The sequence below is a fragment of the Callorhinus ursinus genome, unplaced genomic scaffold (assembly GCF_003265705.2).
Source record: "Callorhinus ursinus isolate GAN/ISIS: 27379988/994484 unplaced genomic scaffold, GSC_fseal_2.0 scaffold1, whole genome shotgun sequence".
Taxonomy (NCBI): Eukaryota; Metazoa; Chordata; class Mammalia; order Carnivora; family Otariidae; genus Callorhinus; species Callorhinus ursinus.
The window spans coordinates 39,178,315-39,198,662 of NW_027397063.1; the positions used below are offsets into that span (position 1 = coordinate 39,178,315).

The 20,348-nt window shown below is 39.0% G+C and overlaps 2 protein-coding genes across 4 annotated transcripts in view; one reads left to right on the top strand and one right to left on the bottom strand.

Annotated features, from left to right (window-relative positions):
• Positions 1-14,910, bottom strand: part of TOMM70 (translocase of outer mitochondrial membrane 70) — a 35,697-nt gene extending 20,787 nt beyond the window's left edge. Inside the window, exons 1-2 of one of the 2 annotated variants that reach the window (XM_025873385.2) lie at positions 14,209-14,908; positions 513-686 (exon numbers count right to left, since the gene is read on the bottom strand). In XM_025873385.2, the coding sequence (XP_025729170.1) occupies positions 513-686; positions 14,209-14,535 (501 nt within the window). In that variant the 5' untranslated portion in view covers positions 14,536-14,908. Of the gene's footprint in view, positions 1-512; positions 687-14,208 lie in introns of both variants that reach the window. The other variant, XM_073892647.1, reaches the window with a different exon arrangement.
• Positions 14,911-15,129: 219 nt separating this feature from the next.
• The window catches only part of LNP1 (leukemia NUP98 fusion partner 1), a 32,742-nt gene continuing 27,523 nt past the window's right edge, over positions 15,130-20,348 (top strand). The window contains exon 1 of one of the 2 annotated variants that reach the window (XM_025868608.2): positions 15,130-15,213. The gene's annotated coding sequence lies outside the window, so the exon portion shown is untranslated. Of the gene's footprint in view, positions 15,214-17,106; positions 18,641-20,348 lie in introns of those variants that run through there. The other variant, XM_073892658.1, reaches the window with a different exon arrangement.

The following is a 20,348-nucleotide window of genomic DNA, read 5'->3' on the forward strand; positions in this document are numbered from 1 at the left end:
GTATGCAAAAAAATACTTATGAAAACATTTACTCAAACATTGAATGCAATAGGTAAAATAGAAAACAATCCAAATGTTCATCAACAGGAAGATGTTCTCAGTATCCCACTATACAACAGCTACTATATATAGCATTTCAAAGAATGACAAATATGCATGTGCGAATAAAAACTGCACAAGATACAGTGGCAACTGAAAGAATATGTTACAATATGTGGTCTCCCCCTCAGGAGACAAAAAGTTGAATAGCCTCAAACTGTTGAGAAGGATGGGTTCACCAGAAACTGTAGCTTCCTGTATTATCTAATTTTATAAAATCTGATATATAGTTATATTTGTAACAAGCAAAACTAAAATCTGTTAAGAAAGTTATGTAAAGGATATGAAAAAAGTCTGTAATTTCAAAACAATTGAAATTGTTCAGAAAATTAATTAGATTTGGGTGGTATTAACTGAAACACTATGCAAATAGAAAAAACAAAAAGAAGAAAAAAAACACCTAAGATACATACCAACTGTTCAAAGGCAGCAGCTCTGTTTTGATAAAATGTGGAAAGGTCAGCATTCTTCTCTATAGGGCACAAACTGATCGCCTCAGTATAGCACTGAATAGCTTGTTCATATTTTCCTGCTTTAAAGTATTTGTTGCCTTTGTTCTTGGCTGCTTGGGCTCTATCAAGAGAGTTCTAAAATGAGAGGAAATAACACTTACCAATACTCAGGAATAGATTCAGATCAGTGATTAAACAGTGATAAACTGACAGAAGAAAAATGGGGAGGTAGAGTGGCTGTTTATAGGGTAAGTCGCTTCATAGAAGTATCTTCATGGGATGAAGTCTCAGTAGTAGGATTGCTAAGCCAAAGGTTTATGTATTTTTTTTCATATTTCAAGTTTTTATTTTAGTTAACATACAGTGCAACTGGTTTTTGGAGAATTCAGTGATTCAACACTTACATACACTATCCAGTGCTCATCACAAGAGCCCTCCTTAATACCCATCACCCGTTTAGCCTATCATCCCCTCAACGTCCCTCCATCAACCCTGTTTGTTCTCTATCCTTAAGAATCTCTTATGGCTTGTTTCCCTCTTTTTTTCTTTTTCCCCCTCCCATTTGTTCATCTGTGTTCTTTCTTAAATTCCACAATTTATGTATTTTTTATTTCAAAAAAATTGCTATAGTACTTTAAATGTAAAGATCCACTTTCCTGCCATTCCTGCCAGCAAGAGTTGTGATAGCTAATTTCTGCCAGTCTAATGGGTTCTCAATCAGGGGTGATTTTACTGGTTAGGACACATTTCACAATGTCTGGAGACATTTCTGATCATCCAACCGTAGGAGGCAGGGGTGAGTAGCTGCTATTGTTAACCTGGTGGGTAGACACCAGGGATGCTGCTAAACATTCTGCAATGCACAGAACAGCCCCCAACACAAAGAATTATCAGATCCAAAATGCCAGTAGTGCCCAAGTTCCTTGAAAAACCATGATCTAAACTAATATTCCAGTATTATTTTGATTTGCATTTTCCTCATTAATGAATCTGAAAATCTTTTCATGTTTATTGACCGTGCAGCTTTCTTATTCTGAAAACCATTTATTCATGTGTGTTGCTATTTTTCTTTTTAAATTTTTTTAATTAACATATAATGTATTACTTGTTTCAGGGGTACAGGTCTGTGATTCATCAGTGTTACACAATTCACAGTGCTCACCATAGTACCTACCCTCCCCAATGTCCATCCCTCCCACCCCCCCTCCACTCCAGCAACCCTCAGTTTGTTTCCTGAGATTAAGAGTCTCTTATGGTTTGTCTCCCCCTCCAGTTTTGTTTCCCCCTCTGGTTTTGTCTTGTTTCATTTTTCCCTCCCTTCCCCTATGGTCCTCTGTCTTGTTTCTCAAATTCCTCGTATCAGTGAGATCATATGATACTTGTCTTTCTCTGATTGACTTATTTTGCTTAGCATAATACCCTCTAGTTCCATCCATGTCGTTGCAAATGGCAAGATTTCATTTTTTGATGGCTGCATAATATTCCATTGTATATATATATCACATCTTCTTTATCCATTTATCTGTTCATGGACATCTAGGCTCTTTCCACAGTTTGGCTATCGTGGATATTGCTGCTACAAACATTGGGGTGCATGTGCCCCTTCGGATCACTATATTTCTATCTTTGGGGTAAATACCCAGTAATTGTGTTGCTATTTTTCTTTTAGGCTGTTTGTTAACAGTGTAGAACAGATACTGGAAAATCTTTGCTAGTGTTTTAATTATAATTATTATACCAAATCTGTTGTTTGTTCATCAGTAAATTTTTTGTACTCCCATCTTTGTCTCAGAATCTTCCTGTGGGACCCAACGCACATCCTTCATGTGTACAATATGGAAGAGTTGGTGGTTACCACTGAAGAAAGCTGTGAATACCTCAGTCAACATTTGGGAAGCATTCTGGAGACAATTCCAGTTATCCAGGTTCCAGCTACTAAGTCCAAGAGCTTTGTGGCACGTCTTTACCCAAAACTTTGTTTGTCAGCATCATCCAACTTTAACAAACATGTGATTACGAAAGAATCCTATAGGTCTTCAACAAGTAAGCACTGACAAAGCAAAAGCAAAAGTAGCTGCCCTTATAAATAACTTAATAGGAACTGTGAAAGCCAAGTTGCTTAGGGCTGAGGGCATCTCATTCACAAACAGAAAATGAAAGAGCAACCTTTTTTTCTATCTGCTCTTTTATCCCTTACTCTGGCTTCATTTTTCTTTGCTGCTTTTCCCCTCTATTTACCCTTTGTTCCCCTTCTCCTTTAGTCTAAGTACAACTATAGTTATTTTTTTTTTAAGATTTTATTTATTTATTTGACAGAGGGAGACACAGCGAGAGAGGGAACACAAGCAGGGGGAGTGGGAGAGGGAGAAGCAGGCTTCCCGCAGAGCAGGGATCCCGATGTCGGGCTCGATCCCAGGACCCCAGGATCATGACCGGAGCCGAGGGCAGACACTTAAGGACTGAGCCACCCAGGTGCCCCTATAGTTATTTTTTAAAAGTACAGTGTGCAAAGATTTGTTGGAAACTGCATTTATCTAAGTTCAGATATATTTTTTTTATTTTTTTAAAAGATTGTATTTAATTATTTGACAGAGAGAGACACAGCGAGAGAGGGAACACAAGCAGGGGGAGTGCGAGAGGGAGAAGCAGGCTTCCTGCGGAGCAGGGAGCCCGATGCAGGGCTCGATCCCAGGACCCTGGGATCATGACCTGAGCGGAAGGCACACACTTAACGACTGAGCCACCCACGTGCCCCTAAGTACAGATATATTAATACATTTTTTAAAAGTAGGCTCCACACCCAACATGGGGCTTGAATTCATGACCCCTGAGATCAAGAGCCACATGCTCTACAGACTAAGCCAGCCAGGCACCTCCTAAGTTTAGAATATTAAACAGTTTAAGCCAGCTAGTGTCAATAAGGAACATATTTTAAAACTAGGATGTAGGAGGATGAAAAGAACCAAATAAACTACAAATAAATTAAAAGATGAATATAAATTCTTCAATTTGTCCAAAGCCTTAATCATCTTCCAAAAACCTTGACAATGAAAATTCTTGGCACAAAACATCCATAGTAGACAACCAGGAATCTCTTATGTGGCTGTGGACTATACGAGGGCAACTATCAAGTTGATTGCTGGCAAACTGCATTTGAGGCAACCTCAACAGTCCTCCCACTCCACTGAGAGAAGCAGAAGTCACATTGGAGTAGGGCTCTGTCATCCAGAAGGAGTGAAGATCAACTAAACCCAAGAGACAAGTGACAGGTATACCTGGTCTGTCTTTCAAGAAACCACACTGCCGAGTACTGCTAACATGAGAGAGAGGCACCCAACTCAAATAGAAACTAGTATTTGAGAAAAGCAGGATAAACCAAGCGAACAGAAACTTTAACATCAGTGGAATAAGAGGCTATCACATTTAAAAAAGAGGCTGCTTTTGAGGTGCCTGGGTGGCTCAGTCAGTTAAGTGTCTGACTCTTGCTTTCGGCTCAGGTCATGATCTCAGGGTAGTGAGATCAAGCCCCAAGTTGGGCTCTGTGCTGGGTGTGGAGCCTGCTTAAGACTCTCTTTCTCCCTCTCCCTCTAAAAATAAAATAAAAAAAGAAAGAGACGGCTTTTACAGAGTACCAATTAGACATCTTGAAAGTTAAAAAGGATTATTACAATAAACTCAATAAATGGCCTGGGATTGCATATTAGAATGGGCATAACTGAGGAGCAAATTAACAAGCAGAAGGTAGAGCCAAGGATATCTGCCAGAATGCAGTGAAAACAGAGGACAGGGAGGTGAAAAGTCTGGAGGAAAAGTTAAATGACATGGAGTATAAATCCAGATGTTCCAACATCTATCTATCTGGAGTTTAGAAAGCGAGGCACAGAAAGGTGTATTTAAGAAAATATTAGAAAAATTCCTGGAGCTGAAATGACACATTTTCAGACACATCACAGTGAAATCTCCCAACAAAAATCCTGAAAGGTTTTAGGTTGAAAGAACAGAGGATCCACAAAGGAAAAAGAACCAAACTGGTGTTAGGATGTCACAAACAAGAGGTACTAAAAAAAAAAAAAAAAAACCAGTGAAGTAACAACTTAAAGTTCTGATGAAGATTATCTTGAATTTAAATCTCACACCTAGCCAAACTAGCTTTTAAGTTGAACACAAGAACAGAAATAGAGGTGGTACAACTTCCTTACCACTAAAAATAAACACCAAAGTGGGGCAAATGATCAATACAATGTAGGATCAATCAAATGATCAATACAAAGTAGGAAGGAGGGGATAAAGAAACAAAAAAGCAGCTTACATATAGCAGGATCATTAAACATGTTAATAACAATAATGTTAAAGGTTAAATCTGCATATTAAAAAACTATGCTGCCTATTAGGCATGACCTAAAACAAAGTGACAGGTCAAAAAGAATGTAAAAAAAGTTACAGAAGGCAAATACCAGGAAAAAGGAAAAAGAAGGCAGTATCAGACAAATAACCATTAAAAAGCCTCAGATGGAACAAAGGATGACAGTTATATTGATAAAAGGAACAATCTGCCAAGAACACTGGGCACACTTTATGTGCCTAATAAAACTTCAAAATAATGAAACTCAGTTACTTCTGACATTATATATCAAGAAAAACATTCTTCCAATTTCTGGCAAAAAGTTTACAATGTTTCTAAGTCATTTGGAACATGGCTAATACACATCCTTAAACACAAGGGACTGTTTATGTAGAAAACAATTGTGGCATATTAAAAGCATGTGAGAAGTATATCTGACTACAGACCTACTAAAGATTTATTTAGTATTTTAAAGAAAATTTGCAGATTAAATAAAAAACATTTCTGGACAGAGTGATGACCTCGTTTTTGTTTTTTTAAATTTTATTTTATTATGTTACGTTAATCACCATACATTACATCATTAGTTTTTGATGTAGTGATCCACGCTTCACTGTTTTCGTTAACACCCAGTGCTCCATGCAGTACGTGCCCTCTTTAATACCCAGCACCGGGGTAACCCATCCCCCCACACCCCTCCCCTCTAGAACCCTCAGTTTGTTTCACAGAGTCCATAGTCTCTCATGGTTCATCTCCCCCTCCGATTTCCCCCCCTTCATTTTTCCCTTCCTACTATCTTATTTTTTTCTTTTTAACATATAATGTATTATTTGTTTCAGAGGTACTGACCTTGTTTCATTAGCAGAAACAGCAGTGAGCTCTTTCCTGTCTATAAGTTTAAGGCTAAATAATATCATACAGAATACCAGAAAAAGCATTCATAGCAAGGGCTGACAAGTTAAAAGAACAGAGAAATGAGTACAGAAGGCTTCCTTCTTCTACTTAGGATAGACACTTCTTACTTTCATTCAGCAAAGTCTAAATCAACTTAAAACCAATCAGGTGAATCTTTCAATTAGCTATTTTCCTCCACTTGGTCAAGTTTCATAATAGCTCCTCTTAAAATTATTAAAAATTCTTTTACTCCAGGGTGCTTAGCTGGCTCAGTCATTAGAGCATGCGGCTCTTGGTCTTGGGGTTCTGATTTCGAGCCCCACAGTGGGTACAGAGATTACTTAAAAAGAAAATTAAAAAAAAATTCTTTAACTCTTAAAGCCAAAATCAGAGTCTGATTAATTTCCTTTCCTTATTCCCGTAAAAAACAAAACAAAAACAACCAAACAAAAAAAAAAACCCACAACACGCCCCCAAACAACAATAAAAACCCACAAAACCAAAAACAACCCCCACAATGGCCTGAATGACACTGTGGAAAAGGATCAAATTACATAAACAAATCACCAAGTTGCAACTTTCCTCCAGTGCTCCTCCACTGCCACTCCAGAAAGCAACCAAACTACATTTGCAGAGAGCACAATCTTGGTTAACATCCCTATCACCCTAAGCTCACTGCCTGCCCCATTACTTTCTGTCCAACTATTTCCCTTCATTAATAAAAATGCAGAGAAAGAATAGCATTACAACAGGAACAGTACAGAAAAACCAATTATTTTGGCCTACTGATAAAATTTAGGACAAAAAGCTGGTTAACATAATGCCAACCTTCTCCTGCGTCAGGAACTAAACCCATTTTCATAAGCTTTGAGGCGAAAACCAGGAAGAAATGAAAATATATGCACTGGACAAAAAAGTTTATTATTAGAAAACACACAACTAACAATTCTTTATGAGGGATTTTTAATCCATCCTACAGGAATCCTTTGTACTACTACTTTTCAGTCACTCCCCACCCGCTGCCACCAGTCTACATTCTCGAGATATAATAATAATAACTTTCAGAATTAAAGATTGAAGTTAGAAAATAAGCCCAGGGCGCCTGGGTGGCTCAGTTGGTTGGGCAACTGACTTCAGCTCAGGTCATGATCCTGGAGTCCAGGGATCGGGTCCCACATGGAGTCCGCATCGGGCTCCCTGCTTGGGGGAGAGTCGGCTTCCCCCTCTGACCCTCCCCCCTCTCATGCTCTCATTCTCTTTCAAATAAATAAGTAAAAAATCTTAAAAAAAAAAAGAAAGAAAATAAGCCCAAAGACAATTTTGAAAGCATATTTTATAAACGAGAAATGAAGATCTGCAGATCTAAAACATAATGGGAACATCTCGAAATGCTAGTATCTTTCATATGGTCTATTTGCATATCTAAAAGCTACTAGGGAGATTTAAAAGACTATAAAGCCATTTATCTTACTGGAAATTACTTTTGGTTTGGATAGTCTTTTTAAAGTTCTGAATATTCCGTAATATTTTACACTAAAATTCTGTGGAAATGCATCTCTCTGCATTTATTACAACAAATTATTTTCTAATTGATCTGAAAATTCTTTTTAACATGTAAATTGTATCATGTCATTCCCTGCTCAAAACCCTCCAATAACTTTCCACTATTACCTACATACAAGACTCTAAACTTTACTTCAGCCATATACTAAATTTCCACACATGGGCATAAATTCAAACTCTGTGAATACTGGTCAGAATACAGATGAATTATGAAAAAGATATTTACATCTGCCTAGTATGTCACATAAAGTATAATTTAGAATGGTCTACTAGAAACTTAGTCTTTTTCCATCCACACTTTAAGTTTCATCTCTTCATAATAACTGTCCAGCAGAGTTAACTCCATGATTTGATATGATTCTGCTAAATGAATTCAACAAATATTTGGCACCAAATGTTATAGGGAATCCTGAAGTTAATGCATTAAGCAAAAATCAACTGTCAAAATTACTTTTGAAGAATCTTTAACAGAGTACTCCACTGGGGACTCAGGGTAGGTGCTATTACTATCCTCATTTTACATATAAAGCAACTGAAGGCCAGAGAGACTAATTTGCTTAAGGCAGGTTTCAAATTCAAGCAATACTTCTGTACTGCATGGATCATCATCCATGTTTTATGAAGAATATCATTAGAATCACACTCAGATTCACATTCTGGAACTAAATCAAAGAAAACAGATTCAGATATCATATCTTGCTCAGTACTGACTCTAGGGCAAAAGGTCTTTATATGAAAAGACAATCATCAGCACAATTAGATCTTTTTCTTTAAGCCAAGCAATTTTAACTGAGTTCATTTTAGTTAAAAGCACATTTTTTTTTAGTAATTCCCCCCCCCTTTTTTTTTTAAGATTTTATCCATTTATTTGACAGAGAGGGACACAGCGAGAGAAGGAACACAAGCAGGGGGAGTGGGAGAGGGAGAAGCAGGCTTCCCGCCGAGCAGGGAGCCCGATGCGGGGCTCGATCCCAGGACCCTGGTACCATGACTTGAGCCGAAGGCAGACGCTTAACCAGCTGAGCCACCCAGGCGCTCTAGTTAAAAAGCACATTTGATGTTAACTCCACTGTACAATAACCAACAGGATAGTCTTTATCCTGAAGGAATACTAGGGCCAGTGTAAGAAACAAACAGACTGGCAGCTTCTCTACAGAATTACTACTGATTTAAAAAACTGAAACCCCAATTCACATCAGGAAAATGTACATTAGGTGATTAGTAAGTTGTCTAATAACCAGAAAATTATTAGGCCCAAAGTAGCAACTATACACACACACACACACACACCTAAAACTATTTGGGTAAGACACAAGAATTAAAAACAAATAACTCAGGTAACAAATCTAAAAGGAAACAATGAGAAAAGTAAATATATATGTCTCCTGTCTTCAACAAACACTGTGCTAGAACTTGTCAAACAAAAGGGAAAACCTAGGAATCTGCCCCACACCTTCGCAGAGACATAATCTACTCTGGAAAACAATTAACATTTATAGACAAAAGCGACAGATACTGAAGTATAATACCAGTAAATTTAGTGGAATACAAAGTTAAAAAAAAAAAATCAAGGTTTGACAGTCAGTGAAGGTTACTTACAGGAATTGCTCTGGAACAAAAATGACTGACAAAGGACAGTTGGTAAAATACTCCAAGAAAGAATACCCTAACAGGCTTATTTAGCACGCATGTGTGAAAAAGAGTCCTCTGAAAACAAGTCCTGCAATGGTAGCATTGACTACATTACAAAAAACTTTCAAAGATTTACATTTGGCAATAAGAACTCACTGTAAATTTTTAGCAAGTATTTATAAAATATTATTCTGATGATCACATAGTCACTGTGAAAAGAAATGAACTGGAATCTATGCATAAGAAAATGAGTATTCCCATAATTACACATTTATATCCAGTTAAAATATACGTAAGGTGGTTTGATAGTGTTTCTTTTCAATGGTTTCAGTCCCTTAAATTTACCAAATTCCAAAAGCATATTTTTAAAATTTGAATTTCAGCTTAAAAGAAGTAGCAATCAACTGTGGAAAACTTGAAGCATGAGAAACAATCTTTTAAAATACTTTATCGACCAACTGTTACTTTTGTATGAATAAAAGCTAAGATAACAAGAAAATACCTGAGATAATAATAATAAAGTCCTTTCCCATATTATGTTTTTAAAAACCTACAACCAACCCCACCTACTAAATCGTAGTACAGAGCACTCTTTACCTAAGAACCCACTTGTAAAAACACTGCTTCTGCAAGATTATGGTAGTAGTTCATCCAAAATCAGGTGATTTATAAAAAGAATGCCTAGGAGGCGCCTGGGTGGCTCAGTCGTTAAGCGTCTGCCTTCTGCCTTCGGCTCAGGTCATGATCTCAGAATCCTGGGATCGAGCCCCGCATCGGGCTCCCTGCTTCTCCCTTTCCCACTCCCCCTGCTTGTGTTCCCTCTCTCGCTGTGTCTCTCGCTGTCAAATAAATAAATAAAATCTTTAAAAAAAATAAAAATAAGAAGAATGCCTAAATAAGGTTTAAGACTGTTATACCAACTTCTAGGATTGATTGGTAGAATAAAAATAAAAAGCTGGAAGTCTGAAAAAAAAAAAACTCAACTTGTGGAATTATGTGTGTGTATATACACACACTATGTATATATATGTATACATACACACACACATATATATGTAGATAGATATATATATATCTACAAAGAATGAAGCTTCATTGGCACATTTACTCAACCTCTGCTTTGTACCAAACATTGTATTATGTTCTGAGAATACAACAGTAAGACAGAGCCAGTCCTAGCCTTCACATATTCCAGAGTACAGTAGGAAAGACATGAATAAGTAACTCTAGTACCATGTGGTAAGTGCTATGGAAGGGAAAAGTTCAGGGTGTTATGTAATCACATAGTGGTATGCCCAGGTAAAGGGTTTCAGAAAAGGTTAAAATACCTACATGTTGTGATTTGAAGGATGAGAAGGTAGGAGTATTGGACAGTGTTCATAGAAGAGCCAAAGGCGAAAAACATGAGAAGTGTCAAGAGATAAAGTTGAAGAGGTAAGTAAGCAGGATCAAGATCACTGAGGGTCTTAAATGACGATGGGTTTCAACTTTATGTTGTAGGAAATGAACTGAACACCACTTAAGGATTTTAAGCCTGGAGCTGTCAGGATTTATTCTAGCAGTGACAAAATGGATTAGAGGAAGACAATGAGAAGAGCAGTTATTTGGTTGAGAAATAATGGCAGTGGGAATGTAGTAGCAGTCAAGACTTAAGAATTTTCTAGATGTTTTCCTGGATTGGATGTGGAAAACACACAAGGGGCAGAAAGTTAGGATGATAGCCAAGTCTCTGGCTTGGGAAACTAGTTAGATGAGGCACATTGAAAAGGGGTACTCTTCACGAAGAACAGGAGTTTGGATGTGAAATATTTGTGGAGTAATGAAGTAAAAATTCCCCTTAAATTTGGGCCTCTTGAGAGGTCTAGGCTATAGACAAGAAATTAGGGAGCTATCAGTATATGAGATAAATAAAACTCCCATACAGCAAGCATCTAGTGAAGGTGTGGAAGGTAAGAATGCTTATGATAGAACCATGAAGATCACCAAAAGGAAGAGGCAGAGAAAAGAGCCTGGAAAGGAGACTGAGAACAATCAGCAAGGGAGGTATCAAGAAATTTTTAAAAAGCAAAGAAAATCAGAATATAGTATATCAGAAGCCACAGGAAAAGTGATGGAATTAAGACAAGACAATGTGAAATATTGCCAAGGATCAAGTGAGATAAAGACTGAAAGGTGTTCACTGGACTTAGTTATATAGGAATATCATTGGTGAACCCGATTTTTAAAAAATGACTAGAAGCTCGTTTAAGAGGAGAGAATTACTTCACTTCAAAAATGACTGAAAACAGCAGGTTACTCAGTCTGTGATCCCCTAATTAAAATGTTTAAGTACATTTCTCCCTTCCCATTCTAGAGTGCTTAGATTAGTGGTTCCTAACCATTTCATGTGGGATAACTCCTGTGTAACATTAAAAAAACTTGAATACCAGAATAACTATATTTTATCATCAGATTAAAAAACAACCGGATAAAAAGCTACTATACTCAACGAAGTTCTAAATAAATGCATATTTCAAAAAAATCCCAAGTTTGAAAAAAGAAATGCCTAAGACATCTATCTATGTAGCCAGAATACCATTACTTGGTGTATATGTGGGTTTGGTAGTCCCTTGCTATAACTCAGGGCCAGAGACTGAGAAGCCCTATGGATAAGGTGCTCTTCAAAGAATCTTTCCAACTTTGGAAACCTGTAATTCTTCAAATTAAAACGGCACATCATGGTAGGTTTTTCAATGGGCCAAAAAGGAATATGATTTAATACTTTAAGTACCTCAATCTCAGATGCTATCAACTGCAATCTGATGCCTTTCTTTAGTGAAATCCTAAAATCTCCATTACTTAGAGAAATATGAATTTCTGCTTTTGCTTTCAAGTGTTTATCCCAGAAAAAAAGATAAATGGATAGTCTACACTGCACACGAAAATCACAAGCCAGATAATTTTATTGGTTCATTTTACATAAGGCAAACATCGGCAACAGACAAAAACCACTGAATTTTATTCACTTAACTCTGAAAAGACACTATTTGTCCATTCCTTCATTCCCTTAAAAATTATGGCTATTGCTCAGGTGGGCAAAGAACAGTTAGGGCATCAGGATTCTGCCAGTTTTTCCATCAGATGAAACAAATGATTTCCTTATTTACCAAACCCACTAAAGTTGCCAAATGAAAGGTGCTATTCAAATATAAAGCAATTTCTCCAACCACAGATAATAAATAAATAACCGGTGGTCAGTTATATATAGATAGTCTAATAATAACTTTAAGGACCAGACTATAAAAAAGACAGAAAAATAGTTTTTCAGTATTTATTAGTCACCATAGTTAAAACACAAATTTCCTTTAGAAAAATGGCAAAGACACCTCTAACTGTTGCTTTACTGAAGAATAATTTGGTAATTCAAAGCAAGAATATAAGCCCACAAATTCCAGAAGGTGAACAACCCTAAGTGTGTTTTGCTCAGTTTTATTTTGGGTCAAAAATAATAAATCATTTTAAAGCAGTTCAACTTATACAAGTCAATCATAAAATCTAATTTTTAACAGCAGCGACTTAAAAAAATTGTTTTGATAAAACTACAAAACACCCTCAAATTTAAAAATCATCACTTTTGACCCAGACAATGTTGAAAAACTAAAAACGGGATTTAAGAAAATCTAAAATCTGAAAGACAGTTTGCTGAATTCTATACCAATGGCATACTAAATTCAAATACCAAATGGGTGAGATGGGGCAGTATTTGAAACTGCAAAAAAAAAAAAAAGTCAAAAAGTTTCATGTATAAAAATTGTTATTTTTAGTGATTATAGAACTAAAAGCTTTTATATATTTCTCATTCATTCTTCTTCTGTGATTAAAATTAAGCTAAAAAATGAAATAGGAAATGACCAGAGAATTTCAGACATATGAAAATGATATAAGACAAGTGTGAATTCAAAGAATCCCCCGATTATCACTCTCATTAGCAACACTCACAGGCAACAATTTTTAGAGCTGGAAAAGATATGAGAGACCTAAAATATTGTAATCCTCTTATAGTATGGGGATGAGAGTAAACCAGAGGTAAAATGACTTTCCCAAGGTAATTATGCTGGAGAGTCCACTACAACTGTGCACATCTCACAGTTCTCACAGTCCATGGGCTCTTCCAGCATACCGTACTGCATCTTTTCTATATTAAAAAAAAAAAAAGGCTATGTTTTACTCTCCCATTACAAAGACTATCTGGCTCTCACAGCCTAGCACAACGCCTGACATATAGTGGGCATTAAATTATGGTAGTTCAATCCCACATCAAAACTTCCTTCAAAGCTAGTTTGACTACTTAGTAAAATCATGTCTTTAACCTGAATAATATAATGTGGAAATGACTTGCAAACGTATTTGACTGGGAGTTATTTAACCAAAGGCTTCTCTGAACTCTGATTTACTCTGAACTACCACTGTACAATCCGAGAGGCAAATAAAATCTTCCACCCCACCCCATCCCAGTATTGTTAAATGCAGCCAGGCTTATTCCCCACAGCTGTCAGATACCAAAAGGATTTAACAGTCGGTTCAACAAAACCATGCAAAGCGGTTCACCAGATACTCTGACGCTTGGCCTAACATCAAAGAATCTTTATCACGCATGTCAGGCTTGATCATGTAAATTTTCAGGTAAAACTAAAAAATGAATTTAAGACGCTTCTACCAAAAAAGTTTAAGAATTCACTTCCACAGATAAAAAAACAAATGCTACTCAACATCATTTCACTCTGCCAACCAACAGTCACTGTATTTACCTATCCCCTACCCTAACAGACTTCAAAAAACGGGGGTGGCTCGTTATTAAAAGGTTATTACGAATCAAGTTCTAGGCCTTGGAAATCACAATTCCTATCAACCACAATGTACTAATCGTAAATGGAAGTTGGCTTCCTTCACTAAATACAATCTTCACATGTGCAAATGTCCCCCGTACCCAAAACGCCAGAGATAAATGCTGTGTCATTGAGAAAAAAAGACAAGTATTTTTCTGAAACCAAAAGGAAACTATCAAAGAAGAACGCTAACTTGTGCTCTCGGGCTATTCCAATCCCTACAAAGGCAGCCAGAAATGTGCTAAATCCATGTGCTGCCAGGCAGCTTCCGTCTGATGGGAAGCCCCCTGACCCGCACAGCTAGCCAAGGAAAGGCTGCACCCGCTGGGTTCCACCTCCATAGCCCAGGGCTGCTTCTCACCATTTCCAGGTGAGCACCGGGGCCATCGGGATGTCCGCTGCCCGGGGCCGGGCTGGCCCTGCCCTCTGGGGTCTTCCGTTCGCTGTTGCGCTTTAAACCGCCGGAGTCGCCTCGGCCCCCAGCCTCCCGGCGCCGCCTCTGCCGGCTCCACAGGTACATGGCACCTGCGCCTAGCAGCAGGGGCGCCCCGACCGCCAGCGCCAGCTGCCATCGCGGTAGGCCCCCAGTGCCGGGGCCCGCAGTCGCGCCGCCGCCGCCCATCCCACTCCCGGAGCTGGGCGCAGCCGCCGCGACCACCGCCGCCTCCACAGGCTTAGAGGCGGCCATGACAAGCGTCCTCCGCCACCGCCTCCCTACTGGTCGCGGGCGCCTCAGTCACCAGGTAGCGTGCGAAGGAAGACCGGAGGGAGGTAAGGAGGCAGTGGGCGAGGGAGCACGCTAGGCAGCGAGAGCGGACGACAGAAAAGGGCCAGAGGTCACCGGAAGCCTAAGGCATGCCGGGCCAGACCCGGCCGTCCTTTTCCTCCCTTCTCAACCGTAGGGAGGGAGGGGGCGGAGAGAAGAGGGGAAAATTACTTCCGGGTCAGGGGGAACAGGGCGGGAGGGGGGCTTCGTGAGTGGCCCTTTCTCTATCCTTTCGCGCCCCTGCTGTTAGACTAGCTTCTAGGGCTTTGGGTCTCCGGTGGTAGCCAGTGTCGTTCTCTCCGCCTTCCGAGGGCCGTCTTATCTGGGGAAGTGGAGGAGGGACGCTTATACAGCGGATCTATGCTGCGCAGGCGAACGGCGGAGGCTCTGCAGCGGTCCTAAGAACGGGCGGGAGTGGTGAAAGAGTTGTGAATGTTATTGGTTGGCAGGAGTGGTGGGCGTGGCGTGGCCTGAGTAGCCCGGTTTATTGGTGGAGTTTGGGCTCCGTTCTCCCATTACCGCCACGTAGCTTCTTAAACCTCTGAGGCCAGTAGTTTGGTTATCCATCTGTACGTGCGGGAAACGAACGGATTAGTAAAGGTGTGTGAAGGAAGAACTCAAAGCTAGAGCTAGCCTGTTGTATCACTAATTCTCTTATTTCTACCGTGGCCAGATTTTAGTTTGAAGGAATTTGAGATTATTGGGGGAAACAGCAGATAGCAGAAATCAGACTGGGTGGAAACGGGCAAATCTAAATTGGCTTTCGCCAAAACGGCTTGAACGGAGTCCCTGCGGTTCACCGTCTGCACCAGTTACGAAAGCGATGACGTCTATGTGTTGTTAATGAAGTTCTTTTAACTGAGTGGGTAGAAATGGATGACCCAGAGTTCCCACCTGCCTGCAGCTTTCCTATACGTGTTTGTGCCTTGTGCTGGATTTCTCCTGACATCCCAGCCCACGTTGCGATCCCTGGAGCCCCCGCGCCCGCCGCAGTGCTCTGATCCGCCCACTGCCTTGCGAGTTTTGCACTAGCTGTGTCAGCCTTCTTCATTTCCAAACCGAAATTTCAATTCATAGCTTTCATATATCGAATAGCTTTGTCAAGTCCTTTCCCCCTGCTCTGCACCAGACATCTTAAAATACAAGAATTTCCCTTGCAAGGAATTGCTGGAATTCATAGTATTTTCAGTAAGAAAAGACAAGTATAAATAGAGAATGAATCCAGAACTATGGCTCCCATTTCAAGTATACTGGTCTGCAGCCCCTTATATTAATTTACAAAGGGTCATTTTGCTTTTGGGCACAAAGGATTTTCAACATCACAGTAGAGCTTCGTAAAGATCGAAAGATAATTTATTACGTGGCACAAAAATAGATGGATTAAATTAGAATGGCCTAATTCAAAGGTTTCAGGATCGTTGCTTTGCTCCTGCTTCATGTAGGTTCCTATTAGTAAATTGCTTTCAGGTAATAGGGTTCCTCAGCAACAGACTAAAAAGAGGAGCTAAAAATAATAGCAATAGAACTGAGTTGATCAAATAGTTACCGTTGCAGGCAATCATCTTTTCTTCCTTCCTGATTCCCAGCCCCCAGAGGAAAGTCTTCTGGCCCTTAATCCAATTTCTCCCTTGCCATTTCAGAATAGAGTTAGCATTTTTCTTTACTGAAATTTCCATTTTTCTGCATCCTCGGGGGGATTGTAGAATGCTAGTAATTACTATTGGTAGGAACTAAGTCCTTTGAAGTTTTTTTTTTAACTTATTTATTGGAATAGGTAACATTGTTATGGTTGCAATCCAAAAGTTATAAAGGGGTTACTGTGAAAGGTCACCCAGTTCCCCTCTTCAAAGGTGATCAGTGTTAGAGTTTCTTGAAACACTTTGTGTTTCAAGAATTCAAGATAAATATTAATTAATCTAAAAGGCTGCTTTTATTGGTTTTATTTTTAAGATCGGCATCAGTAAATGATTTTGTTCTTGTTACTTTTGTTATTTTTTGAACAGACCATTTTCATTCCCTAGCCTGTTCATCTATTTTCTCCCATTTTATCCATCATTTCCTAATTGATTATAGTGTAGAACTGAGTAAGAATGATCTTACTGACCTGATGCATAAATTTCTGAGCTGTGAAATAGTGAAAACATACCTCTCACATCTATATGTGAAAGATTTAGATAACATTTAATTTCTTTTTAGTATATTGTTTGTTACAAAATAGCAGACATTCCTGCTTAGTTTTCTGTTTTTCTGAATTTTAAAGGAGAGAAGTAAAATTGTCTCTAAGAAAACTGAAATTTTGTATATGTGAACATAGAGATTTTCTTTTTCCTGCTAGATTAATGGAACTCAATAGATTTCTTCACCTCTTCTCTGGTCTATCTTGGGAGTCAGTTGAAGTGAGGTAGAACAGCTAATGGACTGGAATGCAGGAGACCTGAGTTTTTTTTTTTTTTTTTTAAGATTTTATTTATTTATTTGACAGAGAGAGACAGCAAGAGAGGGAACACAGCAGGGGGAGTGGGAGAGGGAGAAGCAGGCTTCCCGCCAAGCAGGAGACCGATGCAGGGCTCTGTCCTAGGACCCTGGGACCATGACCTGAGCCAAAGGCAGAGGCCTAACGACTGAGTCACCCAGGCACCTGAGACCTGATTGTTATTCTAGATTTTAATACTAAGGAGCTATGTGTGTGACTGTGGGCACCAATGTGACCAGTGGATTAGACGATTTCTAAGTCTCCTCCTAGCTTTAAAATTGTATGATTATATCCCCTCAATTGTCATTGCTACATGAAAGGTTTTCTTATTGGTAGAGCTGGTAGATAGCTGCTTGATTGGTGTTCAAGCCTTCCAGTGAGTCCACAGACATATTAAGCACATACATACACAGTTGGATTCTCTCTCAACTTTTCCTTAGGTTTCCATTCTCTGTTTTCCCTCACTGCAAAATTACCGGAAAGAATCGTTTATGCTTGTTATCTCTACTTATTTATCATCCATTTCATCCAAAATCTCTTATAATCTGGTTTCTAACTTTATTACTAGTCTGAAACTACCTTAAAGGTCACTTAATTCATTGTTTGTTTTTGGCCTTCACATGCTTTTACTGAAGCACATGATACCATTGGTTTTTCCCTTCTTGAAATGTTGTTTTCCCTGGCTTGCAGGAGACTAAATTCTCCTGGTTCTACTCTCTGACCAATTTCTAGATAAATGCTGTCCAATAGAACTTTCTGTGATGTTGGAAGTGTTTTATATCTGTGACATCCAATATGATTTGTATCTATTGATGCCTAATAGCCATGTGTGGCTACTGAGCACTTGGAGATATAGCTAGTGTGACTAAATTTTTCGTTTTCATTTAAATAGACATAGCCCTTTTTACCTTGTTTTATAGAATTATACTTGTCCTGCCTCATCTATTAGACTATAAGCATCCCAAATCAGAAGCTATATCTGATACTTATCTTTTTATCTTCTGTGGTGCCTAACATAGTGTCTCCAATAAAGCTATATGTCAGAGCAAAGGACTATGTTTTTTCTTTTTGCATTGGACCTATACAACAATATAATTTTTTTCCTCACAACTCCCACATTACCACAATTATTTGTTCTCATGTGCCACCCATACTCAGTTCTGAGTCCTTGAGGGGTGAGGATCATGTTCTAGTCGTCTTTGTGCTACCGCATCTATTACATGGCTGGGCATACAATAATTATTTATCCATGCAACATAATACCTGAAATTTGGTCAGTGCTGAATAGAGAGTTGATGAAGTGTTTGTTGAACAATTCCCTGACTGCTGCTTCATTTCCATTACTGTTGCCAACATGAATGATCTGGAGCCACCATTGCTGTCCAACCACTGGTATCAGCTAAGAAACCAACTCAATTGCTGCCACTGCTGCCATCACCAGGAATAGTCTGCTTCCATTACCACCATCATCCTGTCTACTGGTTTCCAGTCCCAAGCATGCTGTAGTCAGTTACCATCTGCAAAACTGCCGCTGCTTCCCCTGGGATCTGATTGGTTTGTCCTTCATACTCCACTTATGATATATAGAAGTCTGGGTTTCCTCTGAGCCCTCATGCTGTTAATTTTTCCCCAGTTTTTCTCCTGATGGTTTCTGCCTTATTCAACTTCCATCAAAGCATCAGTTGAGTGGGTGGTACTTCTTTGTTTCTCAGGGGGAATGTCACTTGATAATTCAGTCAAGTGGCTGTTCTTTTTGCTGTCAGAAGGAGCCTCTGCATTTATCTTCAGGGAACAATCTACAGTCACCCTAGCTCCCTCTCCTTAGCTGTGACTGATGGCGCATACGTGTATTTTATGCACTCATTTGTCACCTTTCCACCCACTCACCGATTTGTAAGATCTATCTCATCAATCCTCGTCAACTTAGTTCATTACCACCCACAAGAATTTGTGTCATTTGCAAATGTAGAAATGTTGCCTTGCTTATACTTCTAAAGATATTACATATAGATTACATGAATTGTGCCCTGCACACGGATGCTAGAGCAAGTGGGGGCTGAGGTCTGGCCTGCACTTTTTTCCTCACAGTCTGGTATCCAGCTGTGTCTGCCTGGAGAAAAGTGCTCCATTTTCTGAATAGCATGAAGATACTGGTCCATCACTAAGTGATGGGCCTGCAGTGGAGTATCCATCAATAAGGGTACCATTGTCTAATTCATTTCTATTAGACTAGTAACCTTGGTTATGCAGACTTGATCTTGGCATTGATCTAGCACTGAACCTGAAGTCCTCTAGGCTATTCTTCCCTATCTTTATCTTTTGTTGTTTTTCCAAACCAGTGGAAACTAGCCTCAAATCCAACAATGAGGAGGAGACTTAATTTTGTTAAATTATGAAAAAATGTAAAACCATAAAAAATAGTTTCTGTGCCTAGGTTCTGGTTATCTATTGCTGCTTAACAAACTATCCCAAGTGGCATGGCTTAAAGCAACTTAGTGGCTTGAAACAATGATTTTATTACATCTTAAAGTTTTATTGCTCAGGAATTTGGACAAGTCTTGATTGACTCTTCTCTTGGTGTCAACAGTTTATTCTTCTGGCAGATGGACTGGTCTGGTGGGCTCAAGACAGCTTCACTCAGTGTCTCATACCTTGGTGCAAATGGCTCGAAGACTAGAGTGATTTTAGACTATGTAGGGGGGCCACCTTCTTGTAGCCTTTCCAGCATGGCCATCAGGGCAGTCAGACTCATGTGGCAGCTAAGGGTTCTTAGAGAGAATGTCCCAGGAGCCCTAGGCAGAAGCTGCATAACTTTCTAAAACATCACTCTGCCACCTTCTGTGGACCAGGCATGTTACTAAGGCCTGCACAGATTCATGGGGAGGTGAATTAGACTCCAACTCTCAATGGGAGAAGTAGCAAAAAAGTTGCAATTCTTTTTAATCTACCACAATCTTCCACTAAGATTTAACCAATGTTACAATCTTGCCATATTTGCCTGTGACGCAGAAAAACATTTTTATTATAGAACCTTGATAAAGATCACCTGGAAGTCTAAATAAATGATCATACCTAATAGTGAAATGTTAGTACTTTTCTCTTTGAGGTCAAGAACCAGTTGGGGATTCCAGGTTCTATTACATAGTACTGAAGATGTTAGTCAAAATAATAAGACAAAAAAAGGAAATAAAAGGAGATTGGAAAGAAGTAACTTTTCATTTATAGACAATATGGTTGTCTCCATAGAAAATCCAAAAAAAGT